The sequence below is a fragment of the Callithrix jacchus genome, chromosome 12 (assembly GCF_049354715.1).
Source record: "Callithrix jacchus isolate 240 chromosome 12, calJac240_pri, whole genome shotgun sequence".
NCBI lineage: Eukaryota > Metazoa > Chordata > Mammalia > Primates > Cebidae > Callithrix > Callithrix jacchus.
The window spans coordinates 56914157-56940295 of record NC_133513.1 but is presented as its reverse complement, the minus strand read 5'-3'; the positions used below and the strand labels follow the sequence as shown (position 1 = coordinate 56940295).

The 26139-nt window shown below is 38.8% G+C and overlaps 2 protein-coding genes across 20 annotated transcripts in view; one reads left to right on the top strand and one right to left on the bottom strand.

Annotated features, from left to right (window-relative positions):
- Window positions 1–23207, top strand: part of FAM149B1 (family with sequence similarity 149 member B1) — a 55933-nt gene extending 32726 nt beyond the window's left edge. For 6 of the 14 annotated variants that reach the window (XM_078345600.1, XM_054242321.2, XM_054242320.2 and 3 more), the window contains 8 exons: window positions 10568–10689; window positions 12724–12827; window positions 15283–15507; window positions 15685–15807; window positions 17149–17272; window positions 17521–17646; window positions 21025–21097; window positions 22362–23207. In XM_078345600.1, coding sequence (XP_078201726.1) covers window positions 10568–10689; window positions 12724–12827; window positions 15283–15507; window positions 15685–15807; window positions 17149–17272; window positions 17521–17646; window positions 21025–21097; window positions 22362–22435 — 971 coding nt within the window. In that variant the 3' untranslated portion in view covers window positions 22436–23207. The remainder of the gene's footprint in view (window positions 1–10567; window positions 10690–12723; window positions 12828–15282; window positions 15508–15684; window positions 15808–17148; window positions 17273–17520; window positions 17647–21024; window positions 21098–22361) is intronic. The other 8 variants (XM_078345597.1, XM_078345599.1, XM_078345594.1 and 5 more) reach the window with 5 other exon arrangements.
- Window positions 1–26139, bottom strand: part of DNAJC9 (DnaJ heat shock protein family (Hsp40) member C9) — a 54869-nt gene that overhangs the window by 25689 nt on the left and 3041 nt on the right. For 2 of the 6 annotated variants that reach the window (XM_054242331.2, XM_035268015.3), the window contains exons 4-5: window positions 25224–25310; window positions 14237–14334 (exon numbers count right to left, since the gene is read on the bottom strand). In XM_054242331.2, coding sequence (XP_054098306.1) covers window positions 14237–14334; window positions 25224–25310 — 185 coding nt within the window. Of the gene's footprint in view, window positions 1–9606; window positions 12851–14236; window positions 14335–16492; window positions 17674–23988; window positions 24915–25223; window positions 25311–26139 lie in introns of those variants that run through there. The other 4 variants (XM_035268014.3, XM_078345618.1, XM_035268016.3 and 1 more) reach the window with 4 other exon arrangements.

Here is a 26139-nt window from a genome sequence, read left to right as displayed (position 1 = left end):
GCGGAAACCCTACAAGCCAGAAGAGAGTGGGGGCCAATATTCAACATACTTAAAGAACAGAGCTTTCAGCCTAGAATCTCATATCCTGCCAAACTAAGCTTCACAATTGAAGGAAAAATAAAATCTTTTATGAACAAGGAAGTACTCAGAGATTTTATTACCACCAGGCCTGCTTTATAAGAACTTCTGAAAGAAGCATTATACATAGAAAGGAACAACCAGTATGAGCCTTTCTAAAAATATACCAAAAAGTAAAGAGCATCAACATAAAGAAGAATTTACATAAACGAATGGATAAAATAGCCAGTTAACATCATATGGCAGTAACCCTAAATTTAAATTGACTAAATCCCCCAATCAAAAGATACAGCCAAAACCTAACGGTATATCCAAAGATACACAAAGACTCAAAACAAAGGGTTAGAGAAAAATTTACCAACCAAATGGAGAGCAAAAATAAATAAACAAAAAGCAGGAGTTGCAATTCTCACATTTGGTAAAATAGATTTCAAAGCAACAAAGATACAGTGGTAAAAGGATCAATGCAACAATAAGAGATCTTAATACCCAGATAAGACCCATAACGAGATTTAGACTCAACGAGACAGAAAATTAATAAGGATATCCAGGACTTCAACTCAGATCTGGAACAAGTAAACTCAATAAATATTTATAGAGTTCTCCATTTTAAATACACAAAATATTGATTGGCCATTATTAATACCCATTTTTAGAATGAAGCAATATTCCTGTTCTCTCTCCCTCTTTTTCTTCCTCTTTCTTCCTCTCCTTCTCTCCTTTTTTTACTTTTCAACATCCTAGTTCCTCACCTCTACTCAATACATTCCTCTGAACACCTGATTCCTTGTGATTCTCCCGTCCCACCTCCAATCCATTAAAAATAAATAAAATAAAATAAAAAGAAGTGTATTAGACACTACAGAATAAGATATACTTAAAAACATATAAATAGAAATTTTAAAAAATCCTTCTATTTAATTTATTTGTTTTGATTTTTTGAGACAGAGTCTCTCTTGCTCAGGCTAGTGTGCAGTGGCATGATCACAGTGGCAGCCTCAACCTCCTGGGCTCAAGTGATACTCCTAGCTTAGCCTCCTAAATAGCTGAGATTGGGCACACAGCACCATGCCTGGCTAATTTTTTAAATTTGAATTTTGTGGAGACCAGGTCTTACTATGTTGCCCAGGCTGGTCTTGAACTCCTAGGTTCAAGTAGTCCTCTTGACTCAGCCTCTCAAAGTGCTGAACTACAGGCATGAGCCACCACATCCAGGCAGTTTCCCTATTTTAAAGTCAAATGAGGAACCTTAATTGTTTCTGCAAAATCCCATCACAATAGCACCTAGATTGGCATTTTATTGTATAACCAAAAGACAAGGGGTTTTATGGGATAGCTTTAATATTCTGCAAAAAAAAAAAAAAAATTAAATAGGGTTATTTATTGTTTTCTTACTGAGTTGAAGTTCTTGTAGATTCTGGATATTAGTCTTTTGTCAGATGCATAGTTTGCACATTTATTTTTGCCATTTTGCCATTCTGTAGGTTGTCTGTTTATTCTGTTGATTATTTCTTTTGCTCTGCAGAAGGTTTTTAGTTTAATTGAATCCCATTTGTCTATTTTTGTTTTCATTGCATTTGCTTTTGAAGACTTGGTCTTAAACTCTTTGCCGGGACAATGTCCAGAAGAGTTTTTTTAGGTTTTCTTCTAGGATTTTTATAGTTTCAGGTCTTAGATTTAAGCCTTTAATCCATCTTGAGTTAATTTTTATATATGGTAAGAGGTATGGATCCAGTTTCATTTTTCTGCATATGGCCATCCAGTATTCCCAGCACTACTTATTTAATAGACTCCTTTCCCCAGTGTATATTTGTGTTGACGTTTGTCAAAGATCAGTTGATTGTAGGTATATGGCTTCATTTCTTCATTTTCTATTCCGTTCCATTAGTCTGTGTGCCTGTTTTTAAAACAGTACCAGGCTGTTTTGATTACTATGCCCCTGTATAATTTGAAGTCAGGTAATGTGATTCCTCCAGGTTTGTTCTTTTTGCTTAGGATTATTTTGGCTACTTGGGCTCTTTTTGGTTCCACGTGAATTTTAGTATTTTTTTCTAATTCTGTGAAAAATGGCATTGGTAATTTGATAGTGATTGTGTTGAATCTGTAGACTGCTTGATGTATATGGTCATTTTAACAATATGGATTTTTTCAATCCATGAACATGGGATGTTTTTCCATTTGTTTGTATCATGTATGAATTCTTTAGTCAGTGTTTTGTAGTTCTCCTTATAGAGATTTTTCACCTCTATGCTTAAATATAATCCTGGATAGTTTTTTTTTTTTTTTTTAAAAAAGAAGGTCAGGCTGGTCTTGAATTCCTGACCTCAGGTGATCCACCCACCTCAGCCTCCCAAAGTGGTAGGATTACAGGTGTGAGCCACCGTGCTCGGCCAAGGATAGTTTCTTTTCTTATAGCTATTGTAAATTGAGTTGCTTTCTTGATTTAGTCCTTGGCTAGATCATTATTGGTGTATTGAAACCCTATTGATTTTTGGGTCTTAATTTTGTATCCTGAAACTACTAAATTTATTTATCAAATCTAAGTTTTTTGATAGAGTCTTTCAGGTTTTCCAGATATAAGATCATGCCATCAGCAAACAGGGCAATTTGACTTCCCCTTTTCCAATTTGGATGCCTTTTGTTATTTTCTCTTGCCTGATCGCTCTGACAAGGACTTGTTCAGTAAGAGTGGTGAAACTGGGCATCCTTGTCTTGTTTTAGTTTTAGGGAATGCTTTCGATTTTTCCCTGTTTATATAGGTTTTCTGTGCTGCTCAACAAATTATCACAAACAGTGGCTTCAAACAACATACCTCACACATTTGTGAGTCTGAAGTCCAGCAACAGCTTAGCTATTTCTCTGTTTAGGGTTTCACCTGGCTGTGATCAAGTTGTTGGTCAGGCTGGGCTCTTATGTGGAGACTTAATTAGAGAAGGAGCCACTTACACTTTTGTATGTTCTTAGAAGCATACAGTTCCTTAGAGCTATAGTATTTATGTCAGCTTTATTCTTCAAAGCCAGGAAGAAAGACTGAGAGCTAGTGAACTAACGACAAAAGCCTATATAATATAACATGATCATGGGAATGACATCCCATCACTTTACCATTATCTATTATAGGTCTGAAGCAAGTCATAAGTCTTGCTCACACTCAGAGTGGGGGGATTTCATGTAGGCATGAACACCAAGACGTAGGAATCGTGCAGGGGCCATCTTAGAGTCTTTCTACCACATGCCCCGATAAGTCATGTTCTCCCACATGCAAAATATATTCACCTCACTCCCAAGGTTTTCAAGAGTCCCATCCCATTGTAGCATCAGCTCAAAGATCCAGAATCTTACCATCTAAATCAGGTCCTGGTGTGGATGATGTTCCTAAATGTAATCCATTCAGTACAGGTTCTGTACACAATTTCTCTCTATCTGTAGATCTGTGAAACTATAGAGACAAGCTGTCTGGCCCCCAACATGCCCAACATACAAGAGTGGGACAGGCAAAGGATAATAGTTATAGACAGTACAGTTAAAAGGAGAGGGGAATGGAAGGTAAAAAAAAGGGTTCATAGCAATTCTGAAATCTAGCTGGGTAAAAAATAGTGGGAGTTCCATGATTAAGTTTCAAGACCTGGGACTCATCCTCTGCAGTTCTCTGCTCCATTCTCAGGGGACTGGTTTCACCCTCTCAATCATCTTCCCTTTCTTCATGAAAGGCAGCACATGTTTGTAGCGAAGTAGTTTTATCAGGCTGCTTATTGCCGTACAATTTTGGGGGTCTGACAACCTTCTTCCATTTTGTACTGACTCTGTCCTATTAGTCCAAATTGGCAGTTTTTCTATTGAAATAATTTTCTCAAAAACTTTATGGCTCTCCATGGTATCAGTGGGGTTCACTAAATTAGACAAAAGCCACATATGTATATCTTTTCAGATAATTTCTTGTCTTAGGCTCCTGCCAATATGGTGAAACCCTGTCTCTAGTACAAATACAAAAATTATCAGGGCATGGTGGCGTGTGCCTGTAGTCCCAGCTACTCGGGAGACTGAGGCAGAAGAATTGCTTGAACCTGGGAGGCGGAGGTTGCAGTGAGCCGAGATCATGTCACTGCACTCCAGCCTAGGTGACAGAGTGAGACTTTGTCTCGAAAAAAAAAGATGACTTCCACACTGAAAACTATGTAATATTATAGAAAGAATGTAGAGGAGACTAAAGAAATGGAAAGACATCCTATGTTTATGGAGTAGAAGGCTTAATATTGTTAAAATGGTAATACTCCCCAAATACTCTACAGTTTCAGTACAATCCCTATCAAAATTCCAGCTGCCTTTTTTTGCAGAAATGGGCAAGCTGATCCTGAAGTTCATATGGAAATGCAAGAGACCTTGAATAGTCAAAACAGTATTTATAAAGAATAAAGGTAGAGGATTCATATCTCCTGATTTAAAAAATTATTACAAAACTGCAGTAATCAAAACTGGCTGTGTGGAACTGGCCTAAGGACAGACAAATAGATCAGTGGAATAAAATCAAAAGCTCAGAAATATACCCACACATATGTGGCCAATTAGTTTTCAAGGGTGCCAAGATCATTCAATGGGAGAAGAATAGCCTCATCAACAGATGATGCTGGAACAGCTGTATATTCACATGGAAAAGAATAAAGTTGGATTCTGACTTCAAACTATATACAAAAATCAACTCACAATGGATCAAGGACCTAAATTTAAGAGCCAAAATTATAAAACTCTCAGAAGACAACAAAGGAGTAAGTCTTCATGACCTTGGATTTGATAATACATTGTTAGATATCACACCAAAAGCATGAGCAGCAAAAGAAAAAATGATAGTTAGGACTTCATCATAATGTAAAACTTTGTGCCATAAAAGACGTTATCAAGGAAGCAAAAGACAAGCTGTAAAATGGAAGAAAATATTTACAAATCATATAAGGATCTAGTATCTGGAATAAAGAACTACATCTCAATAATAAAAGCTCAAACAACCCAATTTAAAAATGGACAAATGATTTGGATAGATATTTCTCCAAAGAAGATATGCAAATGGCTGATAAGCACATGAAAGATGTTGTACATCGTTAGTCATTAGGGAAATGAAAATCAAAACCACATTGAGATACCACCTCATGCCCACTAGGATGGCTATGTGTATATACCTTTTTAATTAAATTTTATTTCTTAAAGGAAAAATCCAAGTGTTAGTAAAGATAGGGAGAAATTGGAACCCTCACACATTGCAGTGAGAACAAAAAACTCTGGAGCTACTGTGGAAACAATTTGGCAGCTCCTCAGAATGTTAAACATAAAATTATTAAAAGACCAAGAAAATTCCACTCATAGGTTTATAACCAAGAGAAGAGAAAACGTATGTCCATACAAAACTTGTATATGAATGCTCCTAGCAGCATTATTCATAAGAGCCAAAAAGTGGAAACAACTCAAATGTCCATCAGCTGATGAATGAACATAATTTTGGTTTATCTCTATGTTATGGGATGAATTGTTTCCCCCTAAAATTCTTATGTTACAACCCAAAGTGACTGTATTTGAAGATAGCGCTTTTAGAGAGGTAATTCAGGTTAAGTGAAGTCATAAGAGTGGGCTCTTAATCCAACAGGGCCAGTGTCCTTGTAAGAAGAGGGACACCAGAGATCTCTTTCTACACACATGTGGAGAAAGGCCATGTGAGGACACAGAAAGAAGATGGCCACCTCAAAACCAGGTTAGCAGCTTGATCTTGGACTTCTAGCCTCCAGAACTGTGAGAAAATAAATGTCCATTGTGCAGTCCACCCAATCAGTGCTATTTTGTTATGGCAGCCCTAGCAGACTAGTATACCATGCAATGGAATATTATTCAGCCATAAAAAGCAATTAAGTACTGATACATTACAACATGGATGAACCTTGAAAATATGCCAAATGAAAGAAGACAATCACAAAGCACCATGTATATTGTGTGATTCCATTCATATGAAATATCCAGAATAGGCAGAGCTGTGGAGACAGAAAGTAGTTTAGTGGTTGCCAGGGAATGGATAAAGAGGAAAATTGAGAGGTACCGTGTTTCTTTTCAGAGTGATGGAAATTTTTCAAAATTACATAGTGGTAATGATTGTACAACACTGTGAATATATTAAAAACCACTTAACTGTACACTTTAAAATGGTTAAAATGGTGAATTTTATGTTATATGAATTTTATAAGCTAAAAACATTTTTTTTAATTCTTTCAGCCTGATGAATATCCATTAACATTGCGTGTATGTGTTTCTGCTAGTGATGAATTGTTTCTTTTGTAGATATGAAAATTCTTTTATTTGGCTTTCATTTTTGCAAAATAATTTTATGAACTCTATGTCAATAGTTTGCCTCCTAGTAATTTTAAAATGCTGTTCATTTTCTTCTCACTTGCATTGTTTCTGAAAATAAATCTGTTGTCATCCTTTGTTCCTGTGTGGATGTATCTTTTCTTTTTCTGGCTGCTGTTAAGATTTTCTCTTTAGCACTGGTTTTGAACAATTTGATTATGATGTGCCTTAATGTAATTTTCTTTGTTTCTTCTGCCTGGAGTCTGTTGAACTTCATAGAGCTGTAGGTTTGTTTGTTTGGAAAGCTTTCAGCAATTATTTCTTCAGATTTTTTTTTCTGTCCCACATCCTCCATCAGGACTTCAGTCACTTTCAAATTAGTCCGTTTGATCACTGTTTATCCATCAGATAACTCATGCTTTAAAAATTTTATTTTATTTTTTCCTTTATGTATTTCGTTTTGGGTAATTTCTATTGTTATGCCATCAAGTTCATTAATCTTTTCTTCTAAAGTGTTGAATTTGCTCATTTACAGAATTTCACGTAAGATATTTTCATCTTCATCTCAAAGTATGATTTGAGAAAGACATATATATTTTCCATGCCTCTATTTGATTTTTTGAAAATGTGGAATAATGGAATAACTTGAATATCTGTTGATTCTAGGTTGGTTTCAGTTATTTATATTCTCTTCATTATGACTTGTATTTTCCTGGTGATCTTTGACTGGATTCGACATTGTGAATGTTACATAAGGGGTGAATTTCCTTTTTTCTTTTTATTACTGCATATTTTCTTGAGCTTTGTTCTGAAATGCTATTAAGTTACTTGCAAACAGTTTGATCCATTCTGGTCTTTCTTTTATGATTTGTTAGGTCTGGAGCAATGTTCAATCTAGAGCTAATTTGTTACCCACCTACTGGGGCAAGATCTTATTCTGCCCAGTGCTCCATGAATAGATTTTGTTCTAGTTTGGAGGGTAGGAACAGGCAGTATTCCTTGTTCCCTTCTTTTAGTTTTTTTTCCCCATAGCCTCAGGTGGCTTCTGATATGTACACTGATCAGTATATTCTGAATGCTCAAACGATGCCCCACCCTCTACAGACACCATGGGTTCTCTTCCTGTATATTTCTCTTCTCTAAGATACTCTGTTCTGTGAATCCTAGCTGCCTTGGTCTCTGGACTGTCAACTCAGGGAGTTACCAGGCTGTGCCTTAGTTCCCACTCTTTGTGTGCATTTTTTTTTTTTAAGATGGAGTCTCACCCTGTCACCTGGGCTGGAGTGTAGTGATGCGATCTCAGCTCACTGCAACCTCCACCTTCCAGGTTCAGGCGATTCTCCTGCCTCAGCCTCCTGAGTAGCTAGGATTACAGGCATGTACCACCACGCTTGGCTAATTTTTGTATTTTTAGTAGAGACGGGGTTTCGCCACGCCAGGCTGGTCTTGAACTCCTGACCTTGTGATCCGCCAACCTCAGCCTCCCAAAGTGCTGGGATTACAGGCTTGAGCCACTGTTCCCGGCCAGTTCCCTCTCTTTATGCCATATCTTGGAAACTTTTTCAAGGCAATTGCAGGTCTAGTCTCATTTGTTTATCATCTCAGGGTTTATGAACTTCCATTATCTGATGTACAGTGTCTTGAAAGCCATTGTGTGTTTTATTGGTTGTTTTAAGCAGGAGAGTAAACCCAGTTCATGTTACTCCATCTTGGCTGGAAGGAGAAATCCAGCAAACACATTTTTAAACTTCTTATTGAATCACAGCTTGCCAGGAGTAAAAGGAAAAAAAATGTTTTTATTGAAGGGTAATATATAAATAAAAAATTACAAAGTAAGTTTATATCAAGTAAGCCTAGGCTAATGTGTGTGTTTGTGTCTTAAATTTTAACAAAAAAGATTGAACAGTAAAAACTAATTTTAAAATGGGCAAACCTCACAGAATAAGGAAATCGAAAATATTTTTATACAGCTGTACAGTGTTTATGTCTTAAGCGGTTATTTCAAAAGGATCAAAAGGTTAAAAAAATAAATTTACAAATTAAAAAAGTAAAATAAACTAAGGGTAATTTATTGAAGAAAAAGAAATTTCTAAAAAATGTAGTGTAACCTAAGTGTACAGCATTTATAGACAGTAGTGTACAGTAATGATCCAGGCCTTCACATTCACTCACCACTCACTCACTCACTCAGAACAACTTTCATTCCTGCAAGCTCCATTCATGGTAAGCACCCTATGCAAGTGTACAATTTTTATCTTTTGTACCATAATTTTATCGTACCTTTTCTGTGTAGGCTTGTTTAAATAAATACCATTGAATTATAGTTGCCTTCAGTTTTCAGCACAGTAATATGCTGTACAGGCCTGTGCCTAGGCACAAGCTATATACAATTTAGCTTAGGTGCGTAATAGGCTGTACCACCCAGGTTTGTGTAAATACACTCAGACATTCACACAATGACAAAATTACCTAACGATGCAGTTCTCAGAATGTATCCCTGCTGTTAAGTGACATGAGTGTAAAATGGTAAATCACAGGTATTTTACCACAATGTATATATATTTTTTTCAGTAGCAGGCCAGTTTTGGCCCATGGGCCATAGTTTGCCAACCCTGCTCTGAAATGTGATCCCCATGAGAAGCAGTGTTATTTAATGGTTAAAGCACAGACTACATTGCCAGACAACTGGGCTTGACTGCTGGCTGTGACACTAACTTTATCTACACCCTTGGCAAGTTGCTTAACTTCTTTGAGCCTCAGTTTCTTTATCAATAAAATGAGTATAAATACTAATATCTGTTTCATAGGATTGTTTAAGAAATAAGTTACATCGAAGTATATAGGGCAGATCCTGGAATACGTAAGAGCTCAGTAAATGTTAGCTGTTGTCATTACTTTTTATTGGAATACCTGGAAGTATAGAAAGAGAACACTTGCAGTTTTGGCTTTGTCGTGGACCAGTTGGTTCATTGTTGTTAGAACAAACTGAAAGTTGCTGGTACAAACCTATCTCTACTATTAGGGCAACTTTTCCAAACTCTGTGTGAAGAAGCCAACTACATGCAGGTTTGCAATATATGCAGTAGGACTACATGGTCTGTGAACTTTAACCTCAAAGTATATAAAACTCTGATGAAATGTAATCACGTATTTATAACTTTTTATAATCATTTTAACTTTTAATCAAGAGTTTTAAAGTCTAAATTAATGAAGAAAAGTTTAATATATATTTATTTATTTATTGAAACAGGGTTTCACTCTGTTGTCCAGGCTGGAGTGCAGTGGTGCCATCACAGCTCACTACAGCCTCAACCTCCTGGGCTGAAGTTATCTTCTCACCTCAGCCTCCCAAGTAGCTGGGACCAAGGGCACATGCCACCATGGCTACCTAATTTTAATTTTTTTTTGTAAAGATGGGGGTCTCCTTATGTTGCCCAGGCTGGTCTTGAACTACTGGCCTCACACAGTCTGCCTCCACCTCTCAAAGTTCTTTGATTACAGATATAAGCCAACATGCCCAGCCTGCTTGATCATTTTTATGGTGTCTTGTTCTTAGTCATATTTTCTATTTCTGCTTTTGTTTTATATTCTACATCTATCAATTCCAATTTCTGAAATCCTTGCTGATCTGATTATGTTGTTTTTGCTTGCTCTTTTTCAAGATGCCTTGTTTCTTTCTGGATATGATTCTTAACAGCAGTTTCTAATCTCAGAACTTTACCTGTCAAAATTGAGGTCTGGATTAATTAAGGCTCCACTAGAGCTACACTGTCCATTAGAGTAGGGATCAGCCACGTTTGGCCATCAGTTAAAATTAAAAATAAAATTTAGTTCCTCACTCCCTAGCCACATGCTAAGCGCTCTATAGCTACAGGAGGGTAGTGGCTACCACACTGAATAGCACAGTTATAGAACATTTCCATCAGCTCCAAAGGTGTGTGGGACGACTTTGCTCTAGAGATATTTTTCTCCTTCTGCCAGGTGCCTGGGAAACCACTTTCAACTAGTCTTGGTTTGAGGGTTTTTTTGAATCATGCAGGTGGTATAAAATTGGGCTGCAAAAATAAGTGAAGACTATGAATTCTCAGGAGAGATTTTTTTCACAATACTGTTGCTATGGGCCAGAAGATTACCCATGGATAATAGATTTTATTCCTTTGCCCAGATGATGAGAGTAATGCTGCAGTTACCAGACCCAATTCAGAAAGTCCCTGTGTGCTGAGTGAACCACACCCTTTGGTGTTACCACGAGTGCCACAGTCTAAGGTGCTGTCCATCTCAAATCCGGTAAGCCCCAGAGGGATCAGTTGGAGACTCTGGAGCTACTCTCACCAGAGGAAATTTGCTCAGTTGTTTGCCTTACTTGTATGATTTCTGACTTAATACTTTTTAGTACAGTTATGTGTTTATCATAATCGGTGACTCTTTGCCTTGGTCAGTTTTAGTTTAAAATATTAATAGCAAATTAGAGTTGATAAATACTTCTTAGCTCTTCTGAGGAGGCATCCATACGTTGTGCAATCTAGAATTAACCATGTGGTCAGCCTAAATCTGTTTTGGGAAAAATGGAGGATAATAAAAAGGGCTCATCTTAGTGGTTGAAATCTATGAAAGTGGTTTCATAGATTCTCTATGGCCTTTACATCGTCCTTTGAATGCCTCCTTCCTTTTGGCTTTTTCCTTCCTTGTTCTCTCAACATGGCCCACCTGTTTATTTTTTGTTTTTATTTTTCAGTCTCTCACTGTCACCCAGGCTAGAGTGCACTGGTGTGATCTCGGTTCACTGCAACCTCTGCCTCCCAGGTTCAAGCAGTTCTTGTGCCTCACCCTCCCAAGTACCTGGGATTACAGAAGTGTACCACCACACTCAGCTGATTTCTGTATTTTTAGTAGAGACAGGGATTCACCATATTGGCCAGGCCGGTCTCAAACTCCTGGCCTCATACAATCCACCTGCCTCAGCCTCCCAATGTGCTGGGATTATAGGCGTGAGCCACCACACCTGGTCCCTGTTTGGTTTTTAGAGACAGGAGTCTCACTATGTTGCCCAGCTTGTCTCAAACAGAGAGAGAGAGAGAGAGAAATTCTAATCTACTCTTTAGGCCACATTACCAACCCTGGATTTTACTACCAGATCTAGTTTTTGTTTTGTTTTTTTCTGGTTTTACTACCAGATCTTTGTTGGTATACTGGCCAGATACTGTGCAGCTGGATTTACAAAACAGGTATTTAAAAAGAAAATAAGGCCAATGTGAGTGGATCACTTGAGGCCAGGAGTTCAAGACCAACCTGGCTAATATGGTGAAACCCCATCTATACTAAAAAATACAAAAATTAGCTGGGTATGGTGGCAGGCACCTGTAGTCCCAGCTACTCTGCGGCTGAGGCAGGAGAATCACTTGAACCTGAGAGGCAGAGGTAGCAGTGGGCTGAGACTACACCACTACACTCCAACCTGGGTGACAGAACGAGACTATCTCAAAAAAAAAAAAGAAAAGAAAATTAGGAAGGCTCATAAGTCATTACACCAGGGATGAACCAGGTAAATTAATGTTCCTTTGGTGGTGATAAAGCACTTCTGCATGTTGAAGTGGCCATGGTTTAGTAGCCTAAGCCCTGAATAAATAAGACATTCTGGTCGTTCATGATCTAAGGAAGAAGAGTTAATTAAAACATTCTGAAGAGAAAGAGGAAGGAAAATACATTCTATGGCAGTGGAGATGGCCAGAAAAGGTAATGAGCTGATGATCTGAGAAAACAAGCAGGGGTCTAGGATGGCAGTGCCAGTCCAAGAAACATTACATCCTGCTAAAATTAGAACAGATAAGCTTACCTCCTAGTACAGTCTTTAGGATTTAGGTTACCGAGAGCTGACCTGCTCCACAGGTAGTGAAAGAGGATTATTTTGTACAGAGTGCAGGATTGTGTGATGATGAATGAGATCAAGTTAGAGTTTCCCCTTATTATTTTCTATTACTGTTCCATATTTTGTCTGAGTTTTCTCTTCTACTATAATGTAAACAATAATAATAATAATGAAGGTCCTCACTCCCCATGAGAGGTCTGTTAATTGTTTTCATCCAGATTGATCAGGCTTCCCCCTACCTATTATCATTTAGGAATGGAGAGGAAAGGAGGGGCTCTATCACATGGATAGTTGACTTGGGGCCCCAGCTAAGGTCCCCGAGATATTATAAAAATTAAAGCACAGGGAAAAAGTATAAATAACCAAATTGAAAATATGAACTTTAGGCAAGGTTGGGAAACCAAACAGGTATCTTCTCCAACCAATCATAAGTACTGTCTTCTTTCGACATGTAGATGAGTCTCTGTCAAGCAAGCAGTCATCAGCCAAACATGAATGGTCTCTTGGTTCACGGGATGCCTCTACAGCCAAGAAATCTCTCCCTAATGGACAAGCTCCTGTAAGAGGTTCAACATTTTCAGACTATAGAGTGTAAAAAGGAAATAGAGAAAAGGAAAATCAGTTCATCGGCATGCATTTACTGAGTGCCGACCAAGCAACCACAAAAACACAAAAAACAAAAATACTCCACCCTCAGGGGGCTGGTAATATAACTGGAAAGAGAACACATACTTGGGTAAAAAGAGTCCTAACCGTATGTGACATTTTTGTGACTGAATGCCATGCGCGTGCTGTCCAGAATGAGTGCTGTGACAGCCCCAAAGCATTCTGGTGGGTAAGTGTTGGTTTGGAACTTGTCCTTGAAAGATGGGGCTTTGGATAAGCAAAGGAGAGCAGCAGGGGCATTCTAGGTATAGGAATGATATGGGGAAAGGTTTGGAGATAGGAAAATACAAAACATTTAGGAGAGGCAGACCATTTTTGATATAAAAGGATGGAAGATGGGGCAGAACTTTAATGTTTCCGGACAAAGATAATTGGCAATCTTCTAGAATTAAAATAGGCCATGGTGTGATTAGCAAGAAAGAAGTGACTATGGAACTTATGAACGTTAGGACCAGATTGTGGAGGGTTTTGAGTGTCATGTTTTCTGATTCATCCACGTCGTTTCATATGACCTGTTGTCTTGCTGAGGAGTATTCAATTGTAAGAATACGCATGATTTATCTATCTTTTCTCCTGTTAACTAACACACGGATTGTTTCCAGGTTAGAGGTATTACATGTAAAGGTACTATAAATATTCTAATGTGTCTTTTTTGTGGTTTTACGGTCTCATTTCTCTTGAATTGATTCCTGGAAGTAAAAGGGTCACAGGACAGGTATATATTTAGTTTCATAGGAAACTGCCATAGTTTCCCAAAGGAGTTGTACCACTTTACACTTCTTCCAGCAATGTATGAGTTTTGGTTTGGCAGCACATACGTTTAAATCAGGAATTTGAAAGGTCGACTTCACAGCAGTGGAACATCGATTGGATAGAGTGGAAGGGACTAAAGGTAAGGGGTCAGTGCAGGAGTCCACACGAGCTGTTAAGGGTATGCACTCAAGCGACCACACAGGGTGAGAAAGGAATGAGTTATTTTGGGAGATATTGTCAAGTAAGTGGAATTAAACAGAAATAGAGGAATCAGTCATCTCAGATTTCAAGCTTCAAAGAAGGCTGTTTTGGTGGAAAAGATGGGCCATTCTCACTGGAAATGTGGAAGAGATTTCAGATCTGGAAATTGACCTAAAAGTCACCTGGCTAGAGATCATAATCAAATCTAGAAGTTCATAGAAAAAATAAAGGGCTAAAGCCTAAACTTGTGTAATTAGAAAGCAGTTAGGGTGTGTTTAAAAAAAGAAAAAAGCATAAGTGAATTAATTGCTAGAGAGGCAGGAAGACCAGAATAGTTTAGTCCTATACCTTGACGGGCAGGATCTCTTCAAAGTCCTCCAAGCACGGGGCCATTTTGCACTAGAGGACACCAAAGTGGCCTGAAAGGTTGAGGAACTTGCTGAAAGCTGTAGGAGCAAATGGCAGAGCTTAGCTGCTTTATTCTTTTCACTTCCCTTCGATTTCACTGTTCAGATACTCTTAGATGTCTTTTTTTTTTTTTTTAAAGACAGGGTTTCACCATGTTGGTCAGGCTGGTCTTGAACTCCTGACCTCAGGTGATCTGCCCGCCTTGGCCTCCAAAGTGCTTGGATTACAGGCGTGAGCCACCATGCCCAGCCTTAGATGTCTTAAAATAGTCAAATGTCCTCTCATTTGCTTTAAAACACAAAATACACCTGAATCTGTAGCGCAGTATTTAAGCTACTGAACTGTTTAGGTGTAGTATTTTATTTATTGGAAGACTTACAGAAAAGGGTTGTCTTTCAGTTATGTATGCAGATGAGGCTACTGTGGTCCCACAGCTCTGGCTCTGGGCAGCCCAAGACCCTTTGCCCACTCCCAGCTTTCAAGGAACCCAAACCCAAATCCCTGCCAGCTCCAACTTGCTCAGCACTTTAATCGCCACAGTAGGAGCCACACTGAAACCACAGCTACTCCCAAGCAGCAATATTTGTCTTTCAGGTAACAATCTTTCAGCATAAAAGAATGCCTTAAAATAGGAATCAGCCCCTGTGGCACATTTTTGGGAAGCACTTTGGAGTAGGTGTCCTTCAGGCTTGCCTTCACTGGTGACTAAAAGTGACTGTGATGGCAGGTGAATAACAGACTTGCCTTCCCAAATGGCCATTCTAGTAAACTATGTTTATGATTGAAATAATGTTCTACTTTTAAGAACAGATTCTCATGCCTGAGCTAGAGTACCATTTGGAAACTAGGTTACTTATTGAAAGGTTTTTATTTTTGCTTTATTTTCCCCTAAGTGTAGTTTCTAATCTAAGGCTTTAACCCGTGAGTCTTGTCTTTGTTTACATAGAGATCTTTACTTCACTGTGGGTTTCTGATTTGGCTACTAGAGATCTTGATGACAAGCTACTTCTGAGGCCTGGGTCCAGTACCATCCTTTCAACTCGAAATTGGCCAAATCGAGCTATGGAGTTTAGTACATCATCTCTGTCATACACAGTGCAGTCCGCCAGGAGACACAATCCACCACCACGAACCCTGCATCCGATCAGCACCAGCCATTCATGTGCTGGAACACCAAGACCTGTGGAAGAAATCCTCAGAGGAACCCGAGTGTAGGTTTCAAAAGCAGAACTTCTGGAAACTGGTAAAACTAATGCATTTTACATACAGCATTAATTTAAATGTAAGGCTGAAAGCTATGCCTAGAAACTAATCATTAAGTAGTCTTATGACAGATTGCCCATATTTTTTAATGGGATTAAATTTTATTTTACTTTACTTTTTTTTAGATGCAGTTGCACTCCTGTTGCCCAGGCTGGGATGCAATGGCATGATCATGGCCCACTACAGCCTCAACTTCCTGGGCTCAAGTGGTTCTCCCACCCCAGCCTCCCAAGTAGCTGGGATCACAGGTGGGTGCCACCATGCCAGGTCAATTTTTTGTGTTTTTAGTAGAGACAGGGGTCTTGTCATGTTGCCCAGGCTGGTTTCAAACTCCTGGGCTCAAGCAATCTGCCTGCCTCAGTCTCCCAAAGTGCTCAGATTACAGGTGTGACTCACTGCACCCGGCTGGGATTAAATTTTAATGAAATAAATAATGAATCTTTCTGTTGATCTAGCTAAAGACTTCTATGTCTACTTGTAAAAATAAAATGTTGGCTAGAATACTATATTGGGGTTACAAAAGGAATAACGAACCTATTTATTATTTAATCAAATGTTTTTTGTAGTGGGAACATCTTAAGTGAAATTTCACCCCAAAGTAACAGTTAATTCCCCTTTAAGGTTTTTCTGTACCATTGGGATCTGCTTATTCCATTGACAATGAAAACTTTATAAACCTCAGATAAGTAGTTGCTTATTTACCAGGAAAAATACCCCTTAGCACTTCTTAGGAAGTGACACTAAAAATAATTCCTTTCCTTTTCCCACCCTTCATTCACTTTACACTCTGAGCCTTGTTACGCAAAAAATACCTAGGAGCCAATTTTAAACACAGAATTATTTTAGCTGTTGATTCACAAACTGTCTTAGCATGATTTGTTTCTAAAAATATAACAAAGGTATGAGATAATAAGGCCACAACAGTGTTTTCAATTCAGCTTCCAAGTTAAGCTTTATTATGTGGATGTAGCTGTATCTATACCAACAGAGCTATAAATTCATTCATTTGGGGATGAGTAGTCTTGATGTATAATTAATCTCTCATTCCATCTGACAGTATTTTTTTTCAAAGTTGAAAAATAAGTTGCTTTGTTACTTCTGGGTCATGAAATTATCATTCAGTTTCAATTACTGTCTTAAGTATGAGGAATACTGAAAGCTCCTCCAGATCCTACTGAAGGGAATGAAGGTTTAGGAACTGTACCCAAGAACTATAGTTATTAGGGAGAAGGATAACCAGAAGGTCCAGAACTATCAAGAATTCCATCATCAGCTGGGAATTTACAAATCCAAATCAGCAGAGAAGTACAATACCAGATAGGGACAAATGTTTTAGTCCAGTTATGTGGGAAAGAAAAGGCCAACTTCTGTTGTTTGCCCAGTGTAGAGCTTCAAAACAAAATCAGCACTATTTTAAAAACTCTTATTTTTTTCTAAAATCCTGAGATCTCTACTTAAAAACATAGGCAGCCTAAAGCTTTCTGTGCACATTAAATTCATCTGCTTCAATTATCTGATTTCTAATCAATTTGCTGGTATTGTTCTAACTTCATGCTTTCATACCTTCGTGATGTTGGTGGGATCTGTAGCCCGGTGGCAGCTGACTTGCTTTCCTCTCCCTCACCAATGCCTCTGAGTCGAAATAATCTACTACCACCTATTGGCACAGCTGAAGTGGAACATGTGAGCACTGTGAGGCCACAAAGACTGATGGTATGTTTCTTTCATATTGCCTTTCCATGTGCTTACTATCCAGCCTCATGGGCAGTAATTCTGCAAGATTTGTGCTCTGATCTTGATTTATACTGTGTTTTGTCAAAAGTACAAACTGAGTGCTAATTTATGACATGGAATTGGAGCTGCTTGGCCTGCACGTACCGTATCTGCCAGGGTTGATAGGGTTTTGACTACATACTTACAGATAGTTTTCAGAGTTTCTGTAACTTTTGTCTCCTTTGCAGAAACCCCATGGTGATTCCAGCAGAGCTCGAAGTGCAGTGGTGGATGAGCCTAACTATCAGCAACCCCAAGAAAGGCTCCTTTTGCACGACTTTTTCTCCAGGCCCAACACAACTCAATCATTTTTGGTATAGTGACATACTTCCTAGAATGGTCTGGATAGTGGGGAAAGAAGAAGTGGGGGGAATACTAGTTTGGCAGACTTAAGACTTTATCTAGAGGCTTAACTCAGAATGAAATTGAGTTTCCAACAATAAAAAGTGTTATAAATACATTTTGTTCTCATCCTAACTGGTCCCTGACACCTATTATTTAATGCCTTATACAGAAATCACAAATTCTAAGCAATTTAATGCTTAGCTATGTCTGAGCACAAGAATATAAAACCCCAGTGCATATCAGATGAACCTAACTTTATTGTATAATCCTGCTCTTCTGGAGTTATATCAAAAGTGGTCTCAGATTATGAGTCCTGGTGGATGAGTATAAGACTGAAATCTATGCCTAGACACTAATCATTAGGTAGTCTTAGGACGGTTTGCCCATGGGTTTAGATCCAATAAAAAATTTTTGTAAAAAAAAAGAATGAAAAGAAAAAAATTTTATATTGATAATCAATCTAGAAAAAGTCCTAAACACCCAGTTTAGCTTAGGACCTTTTCTTTCTACTGGCATTTTAAATGCTGACACTACCATTTATTGTGCATTTACTATCCCTTTTAATAGGAAAAACCTGATCAGCAATGGGGTCATGCACTGACCTTCCCCATTTGTAGGCCAGAAGCTCGACCCCACATAAATTGCTCTGTGGCAAGAGCGCTTGGAGATCCTGGGGAAGTAACCAGGGACTCCACATCCTGGAAGTTGTCGGGATGGTGGTGTTTGCAGCATACTTATCCCAGCTCATGACCCTTGAACCACACAGCAGGCTAATGCACTGCAAAATCTTTCTTCTAGTAGAAGAGTAGTGAAGATAATCTATGAATAGACCTTTATATTAGTTTACTAGGTCATAAGAAATGACCAACAACTGGGTGCCTTAAAACAGCAGTAATTTTTTTCTCACAGTTCCAGAGGCAAGAAGTTCAAAATCTAGTTGTCAGCAGAGCCATGCTCCCTTTGGATTCTTCTAGGGAAAAATCTGTCTCTTCCTGGCTGCTGGTGGCTGCCTGCAATCCCTGGTGTTCCTGGCTTGCAGCTGCATCACTCCCAATTTCTCCCCCGCCCCCACCACCTTTTTTTAAAGACAGAGTCTTGCTCTTGCCTAGGCTGCAGTGTAACGATGCAATCTCAGCTCACTGCAACCTATGCCTCCCAGTTCAAGTGATTCTCCTGCCTCACCCTCCCGATTAGCTGGGATTACAGGCGTGCACCACCATGCCCAGCTAATTTTTGTATTTTTAGTAGAGACAGAGCTTTTGCCATGTTGGCCAGGCTGGTCTCAAACTCCTAACCTCAAGTGATCTGCCCATCTTGGCCTCCCAAAGTGCTGGGATTACAGGCGTGAGCCACCACTCCTTTTTTTTTTTAATTTTAAGACAGGGTCTCACTCTGATGCCCAGGCCGGAGGAGTGCAGAGCATAGCTCACTGCAGCCTCAACCTCCTGGGCTTAAGTGATCATCTCACCTTAGCCTCCTGAGTAGCTGGGACTACAGTCGCATGCCACTCTCTGCTGCTAATTTATTTTTCATTTTGTAGAGATAGGGTCTCTATATACATACATTAGCCATTATGAGTAAAAAATAAAAATAAAGAAAAAAAAAAGATAGGGTCTCACCGTTTTTGGCCAGACTGGTCTCAAACTCCAAGGCTCAAGTGATCCTCCCACCTCAGCCCCTCAAACTGCTGCGACTACAGGCATGAGTCACAGGCCCAGCCTGCCTCTGTCTTTACATGGCTTTCCTCCTTATGTGTCTGTGCCCAAAGTTCTCTCTTCTTATAAAGATACCAGTCACTGAATTTAGTGATTAGGGTCCACCCTAATCCAGTATGACTTTACCTCAATTACATCTGAAAGACCATATTTCCAACTTGGTCACATTCACAAGTTCCAGGTGGTCGTAAATTTTGAGGGAACACTATTCAACATAGTAGACCCCACGAAGTTGACTTAGGGGGAAACTCACCAAAAACAAGAAAAAGGAAACATAAGCATTTCTGATTCTTGGGGTTCACATTGAACCCCAAAAGTTTGAGAACTTCTACTGAATTTGCCTTCTCATAATCTGATACAGGACATATGTTAAGTAGTACTTGATGATTATATTACACAGCTAGATTCTCTCAAACTCTTTTTTTTTTTTTTTGAGACGGAGTCTTGCTCTGTCGCAGAGGCTGGAGTGCAGTGGTGCATTCTCAGCTCACTGCAGCCTCTGCCTCCTGGGTTCAAATGACTCTACTGCCTCAGCCTCCTAAGTAGCCGGGACTACAGGCACCTGCCACCACACCTGACTAATTTTTGTTATTTTTTTTTTAATATAGATAATGTTTCACCAAGTTTTCCAGGCTGGTCTTGAACTTCTGACCTTAAGTGATCTACCTGCCTTGGCCTCCCAAAGTGCTGGGATTACAGGCGTGAGCCACCGTTCCTGGCCAAACATTTCATTTTTTTAAGAGACAAGGGTCTCACTCCTGACCCAGGCTGGAGTGTAGTGGTGCAGTCAGCACACTGCAACCTAAAACTCCTGGGCTCAAGTGATCCTCCCACCTTGGCCTCCTGGGGTACACCTCTGCACCTCACTAAAAACATTTAATTTTTGGTTGCCTTAGGAATAAAACTCAACAGGTGAAAACATTTCAGTCTTCTCTTTCTCATATGTTTAAAAAAAAAAAAAAAAGTAAAAATTACTTACCATTTCTCTCCCCATTTGCTGTTATAAAAAGAGAGATAGCTAGTTGCTCAATTTATTAAGAATGCTAGCTGTGGCTGGGCATGGTGGCTCACACCTATAATCCCAGCACTTTGGGAGGCTGAGGTGGGCGGACCACCTGAGGTCAGGAGTTCAAGCCCAGCCTAGCTAACATGGTGAAACCCCGTTTCTACTAAAAATACAAAAAATTAGCCAGGTGTGGTGGCACACACCTCTAATCCCAGCTACTCAGGAGGCTAAGATGGGATAATTGCTTGAACCCAGGAGGTGGAAGTTTCAGTGAGCAGAGATCACACCATTGCACTCCAGCCTGAGCAACAGGGTGAAACTCTATCTCAAAACAAGAAAAAAAACAGGTTCAGAGGCAAAACAACACACACACACATAGCAAGTAGCGTAACAGCATAGTAATAACATTGAAGAATTCACAATTTTTACAATAAATGGCTTTGTGGGCATCTGGCTTGGCATTTTCTACTTGAAATTCAACACAGGGCACTTAGCTGACTTGTCCCTCAGGCTGGTAGTCTGTGCCTTTTACACTGTTGATTTCAAGGTTTTCCTGTGAACCTGCTAAAATATTATCCTTTGGGAGAAGCTGCATCGTAAGAAGTGTCTCCTCTTTTCTCTTTTAGCTGGATACACAGTATCATCGCTCATGCGCAGTTGAGTATCCTCATCAGGCACGACCTGGTAAGGGATCTGCAGGTACAGGTGGGGTCATGGCCCTTATTTACAACTGTGTGGATGTGTTAAGACCCAGCTTTTGTCTTATTCCTACACCTATTTCAGATTCTCTTGGATTTATTGCTTCCCCACATCTTTGTAAATCACCTAAAATTCATTTTGGAACATGGGGTATAATAAAAAGCTAGGAGAATTCTATTTCTCAGAGCCAAAAAGTTTCAGGTTTTTTTCATACCATGTAAACTAACTTCTCACTGCTTTGGTCAACTGCTTTTTTTTTAATCTAAAAAGTTTAACCCTAATTAGTCCTTGTTAGAACATTCAAAATATTCTATAAGAACATGGCATGGATTTTATTATGTAGGCAAAAATCCATATTCCTACGGATTAAACTGCTTGGATCAGTTAATCTGTTAGGCCAAGGAAAGAAAAGAAATTCTAAACCATCATGGTACGCCAAGTCTGACGCTATCCCATTAACTCTTTTTATCTTCAAATTATACCCTGTAGATGTACTAACAAAGAATTGATGGGAGGAAACTGAGGGATTTTTTTTTTTCTTTTTGCACCCAAAATGACTCGGTTCCAGTGAAGAGGGATGTCTTTTTTTCAGACGGTCTCACTCTGTTGACCAGGCTGGAATGCAGTGGTATGATCATGGCTCACTGGAGCCTCAACCACCTGAGCTCAAGGGATCCTCCCACCTAAGCCACCCACATAGCTGGGACTACAAGTAGTGTCACCACACCCAGCTATTTTTTGTAGAGACAGGGTCTCACTATGCTGCCCAGGCTGCAGGATATCTTAATTCTGCCTTTTACCGTCTTCTCACCACATCAGGGTCATTCTCACTATGCTAAAGGTGCATTTAGAAGTAATGGACAGCTGCGATGTTTTTCCTGTTAATAAGATTAATCAGCAACTATAGTAAAAACTAGTCTGCCTCAAACAATCTTTGTAGTCCAAGTGATTTCTCAGGCCAGTTCCCTGTAGCATTGTTTGGTAGTCTTTAAATGCTTTTGTCAGATTCTCCTTTCACATCTGCGTTTGAGCTGTAATTTCTGCCACACCGATAGTTGGGTATAACTAATGTAATATTGAAGTGAGTGAATCAGACATCTTAGTTCTTTTTAATTAGTGGGCTCTTCTGCAAAACTAGTTTACTGCTTTCATACCTTAAGAAAGTCAAATTCATAATTGGAGCAAGAAAGCCCTTAGCTATAAACTTGAGTTATTATCAAACCTAGACTGTCTACTAATGTTATTCTGTGATGTCATCTGACAGGTCCTCAGTTACATGGGTCTACAAAATCTCAAAGCAGAGGTGGACCAGTCTCTCGAACCAGGCAGGGACCTTAAGGCAAATGAGAAGAACCTATCAGGCTGCAGAAAACACGAGATTTCATGAAGCAGTGTTCAGTCATCAAGTGATGTAGAGCTTGTACAGAAGATTGATTAGAAACCATCTTCATGAAGAGTGATTTTGGCACAAGTGACTGAAGAACAAAACAGCATTATCTGCCAAAAATGACATGAGTGTTGTTTCTACCTCCAGTTACTCTTTCAGCATAAATTAACCTACTCCATTGGAAAGGAAAGTTTGTACCCAAAGATGCAACAATGAATAATACCCAAATAATTGCTCATGTTGTCTCTTAACAATGATCAGTTCAATTATATAGGATTTGATGAGCTCACACATACACAAAAAGCAGCAAATGATCAGTGACAATATTACTGGCTTCAGAATACTTCAGCTTGTGCTCATTTCTGGAGAGTTATACTGTTTTAAATCATTTTGCTGTCAAAAATCTGACCTCATCAAATAGATGTCATTCCTAAAGCTCTCTTTAGATGTCCTACCCTATCAGCATATTAAAATGGAAGGAGTGTGTACCTAAAGACATACATGTTAAGCATTGGTGTAAAGTAACTTTTGTAATAAATTATATTGCTTTTTTTGTTCAGATAGGACAGCTCAACCTTAAAATGCCTACCTGATGCCAGGTTATGCTTATTTTCTTACTAAAGTATGTTACTGGTCATATCTTTTTTCCAAATATTAAATGTACCTTGCCAGATATTCTCCTGCAACTCTAAGGAAGTCAATTAAAAAATAATTTGTAGAATCTACTAGTGAGCCACCAGAGTATAATTCCTTAAAAGTTTAAGAAAACCTGAAAATTAATCCAGCATAAACATATCCTATAGACAGCAGGATATGGGTATGGAGGAGGAGAGGTTTGACTTTCTGGTTTTACTGTGGACCTTTTCCTAAGGGCACTCATGAATGCAGCAATGGCTTTAACTATGGCTTAAATTTATTTTAAATTTCACTAAAATACTAATCTTATGCCAATTTTAGATCTTATTAATTTTCAGAAGAGTTAAACACAAATAATCATAAATTAGGGTAACTATTATACCAAGGTGTTCTAATGCTATCATATGAAGACAGATGCTTCAAACAACCTGCATTAAGTTATATTTTTAATACAATTAAAAATTACTTTTAACCTATTTGTAGTCACAAACTGAAAATGTGTCATATATGTTTACCTTAGATAAATTATGATATATAAGGCTCAATAGCTAAAGGGTTACTTTATGCATATGGTGTATTTCATAGTCTACAAATCAAAGATTTAAACAGTCCCTAAAAAAAATTCCATATATTCTCATACCAACTCATCTAAATAGAAATGAAAATCTCTGTACTGTTCTCACAAACCATTACCATGAGTTCACTATAATAATTGGATGGTTTGCCTTTCAAAGTTAAAGAGTCAGAAAGGGGCCTCTAAGAAGTCATTTAGCCCAATTCCCTCACCCTGTGTGTTTTCCCTCAAAGCCAGTGCAATTATTTTTTAACCAAAAAGCTGGACATATTTAATACAATTTGACAAGTTTGGATTTCACTCTTTGTTTCAATGTAATAACTATTTTATAAATGAGGAAACAGATTCAGACAAGCTCAGTGGCCCAACTAAAGACATTCGGCAATTAGTGGCAGGACTACAATATACATCTCTCTTCCTGCTACGGAAACCAGGCTCTCTATTATAAAGCTGACCAGGACTACTGTTTTCCCCTTCTCTCTCATCCTAAACACCATTCATATTTTTCTAGGTCACATTTCACTGGGATCATTTACAAAGCCCCCAGAACTTAACCATCGCTTTTTTTATTTAATCATATACAATTGTTACAAAAATGCCTGAAGTAATTTAACACCTGTACATCAGTACAAAACCTGACTGAGTAAAACGAATAGAGGGTCTATTCAAGATCATTAAGACCAAATGTAAACTGGGAAGTATGTGGAAGGCAGCTGTCCAACAAGTGCTTGGAAGGTGTTCTAGCTGGGTAGAGAGCCTATTCTAACAGACACATCACAGAAAACAGCATGAACAGATAGAGTTCCATGTACAGACGATCCATGGAGGCAAGTTCTGTCAGGAAGGACACTGCTTCCCTCCGCCCTCCCAACTGTCACCACCAAGTTCCTTCAGGTGAGACCTCACACAATGTCAGGTGCTTTCTAGGAAATACTAATATCAGGTTGACAGATTCTGCTTGGTCTAATCTATCTGAAAAATTCAGGCTGGAAAACAACTTTTCTCAAGAGTTGAGTTGACTTTTGCCTTCAAATCTTGACTGTACCTTGCCTACGATAGCATCAATTTACACCTAAGCACCTCTGAAGAGAAAAATTTCATTATTTCTTTTCTTTCTTGAGAGCAGATTTTTTCCCTCCTCCTTTGGAAGGTTTGCAGTACTTTGATTCCATCTGAGCCAGAAAATTGTCCATTTCCTTTTGCCGATCCTTTTGTCTGCTCTGTTTGAGAAGTTAAAACACAAGCTTTCACAACACTATCCATAGAAAGTACTTAGTGGTTGCCAGGGGCTGGAGAAGTGGGTATGGAGGTTTTTTTGGAGTGGTGAAAATGTCCTTCAATTGGTGTTAATAATTGTAAAACTTTGTAAATATATTAAAAACCAACAAATTGTACACTTGAAAAGGACAAATAGATGGCATGCGAGTTATGTCTTACGAGAAGAAAACCAAATACAACACTCCAGAGAAAATATCAGCAACAGGTTTCAGATCATTAAGGAAGAAGTGGCAATAAACTGCCAAGTTTACCTGAATGGCTGCCTTCAGGCTATCCACGCCTTCATCAAGCCCCAACTCCTTTCTGCTCATTTCTGCTTCTTTGGCCTCTTCCTGAGCCTGCAACAGAAACTCACATGAGATTCAGAGCAACCAGCAAATGTTTAAAATACATTCTCTTTCCCAAAAGCAAATCCATAATACTGTTTCAATTTGAGGATTATATGAATAGACAAAATGAATAGAATTACCTAACTAGGTTATTTATTAAAAGGCAACAATGCTGGCAACAATGCTGACAACAAGCAGTAGATCCTGTGATTCCAATTACCATTTATTTGCTTTTTCCCCAATTCTACTTGCTAGAGGTAGTAAGTAATTTGGCACTCATAAATCACATTGTGATAAAAAGGAACAGGAGGCTGTGTGTGGTGGCTCACACTTGTCATCCCTATACCTTGGGAGGCCAAGGTGGGAGAATACTTGAACCCAGGAGTTTGAGACCTGCCTGGATAACATAGTAAGACCTCAACTCTACAAAAAATAAAAGAAATAAGCCTGGTGTAGTGGCATGTGCTTGTAGTCCCAGCTACTAGGGAGGCTGAGGTAGGAAGATAGCTTGAGCCTGGGAGTTTGAGGCTGCAGTGAGCTGTGATCATGCCTCTGCACTCCATCCTGGGTGATGGAGTGAGATGTCATCTCTTAAAAACAAAGAAAAACAAAAAAAAGTAAGGAAAACAATGCAATTGCTAGGATACAGATACTTCCAATTCCTCTCCTGGAAACCCAATTTACTACATGAGTGGTAATCCCCTTGGGAATCCCAGTTTAAAATGACTTCTGAGTAGTCAGAAGAAACATCAGCAGACTCAGTTTTAACCTTTCTTTACCTGATTTCAAAGGAGTCTTCCTTTGCCAAGTTTTCCTAGGGCATTGTTTCCAAAATATC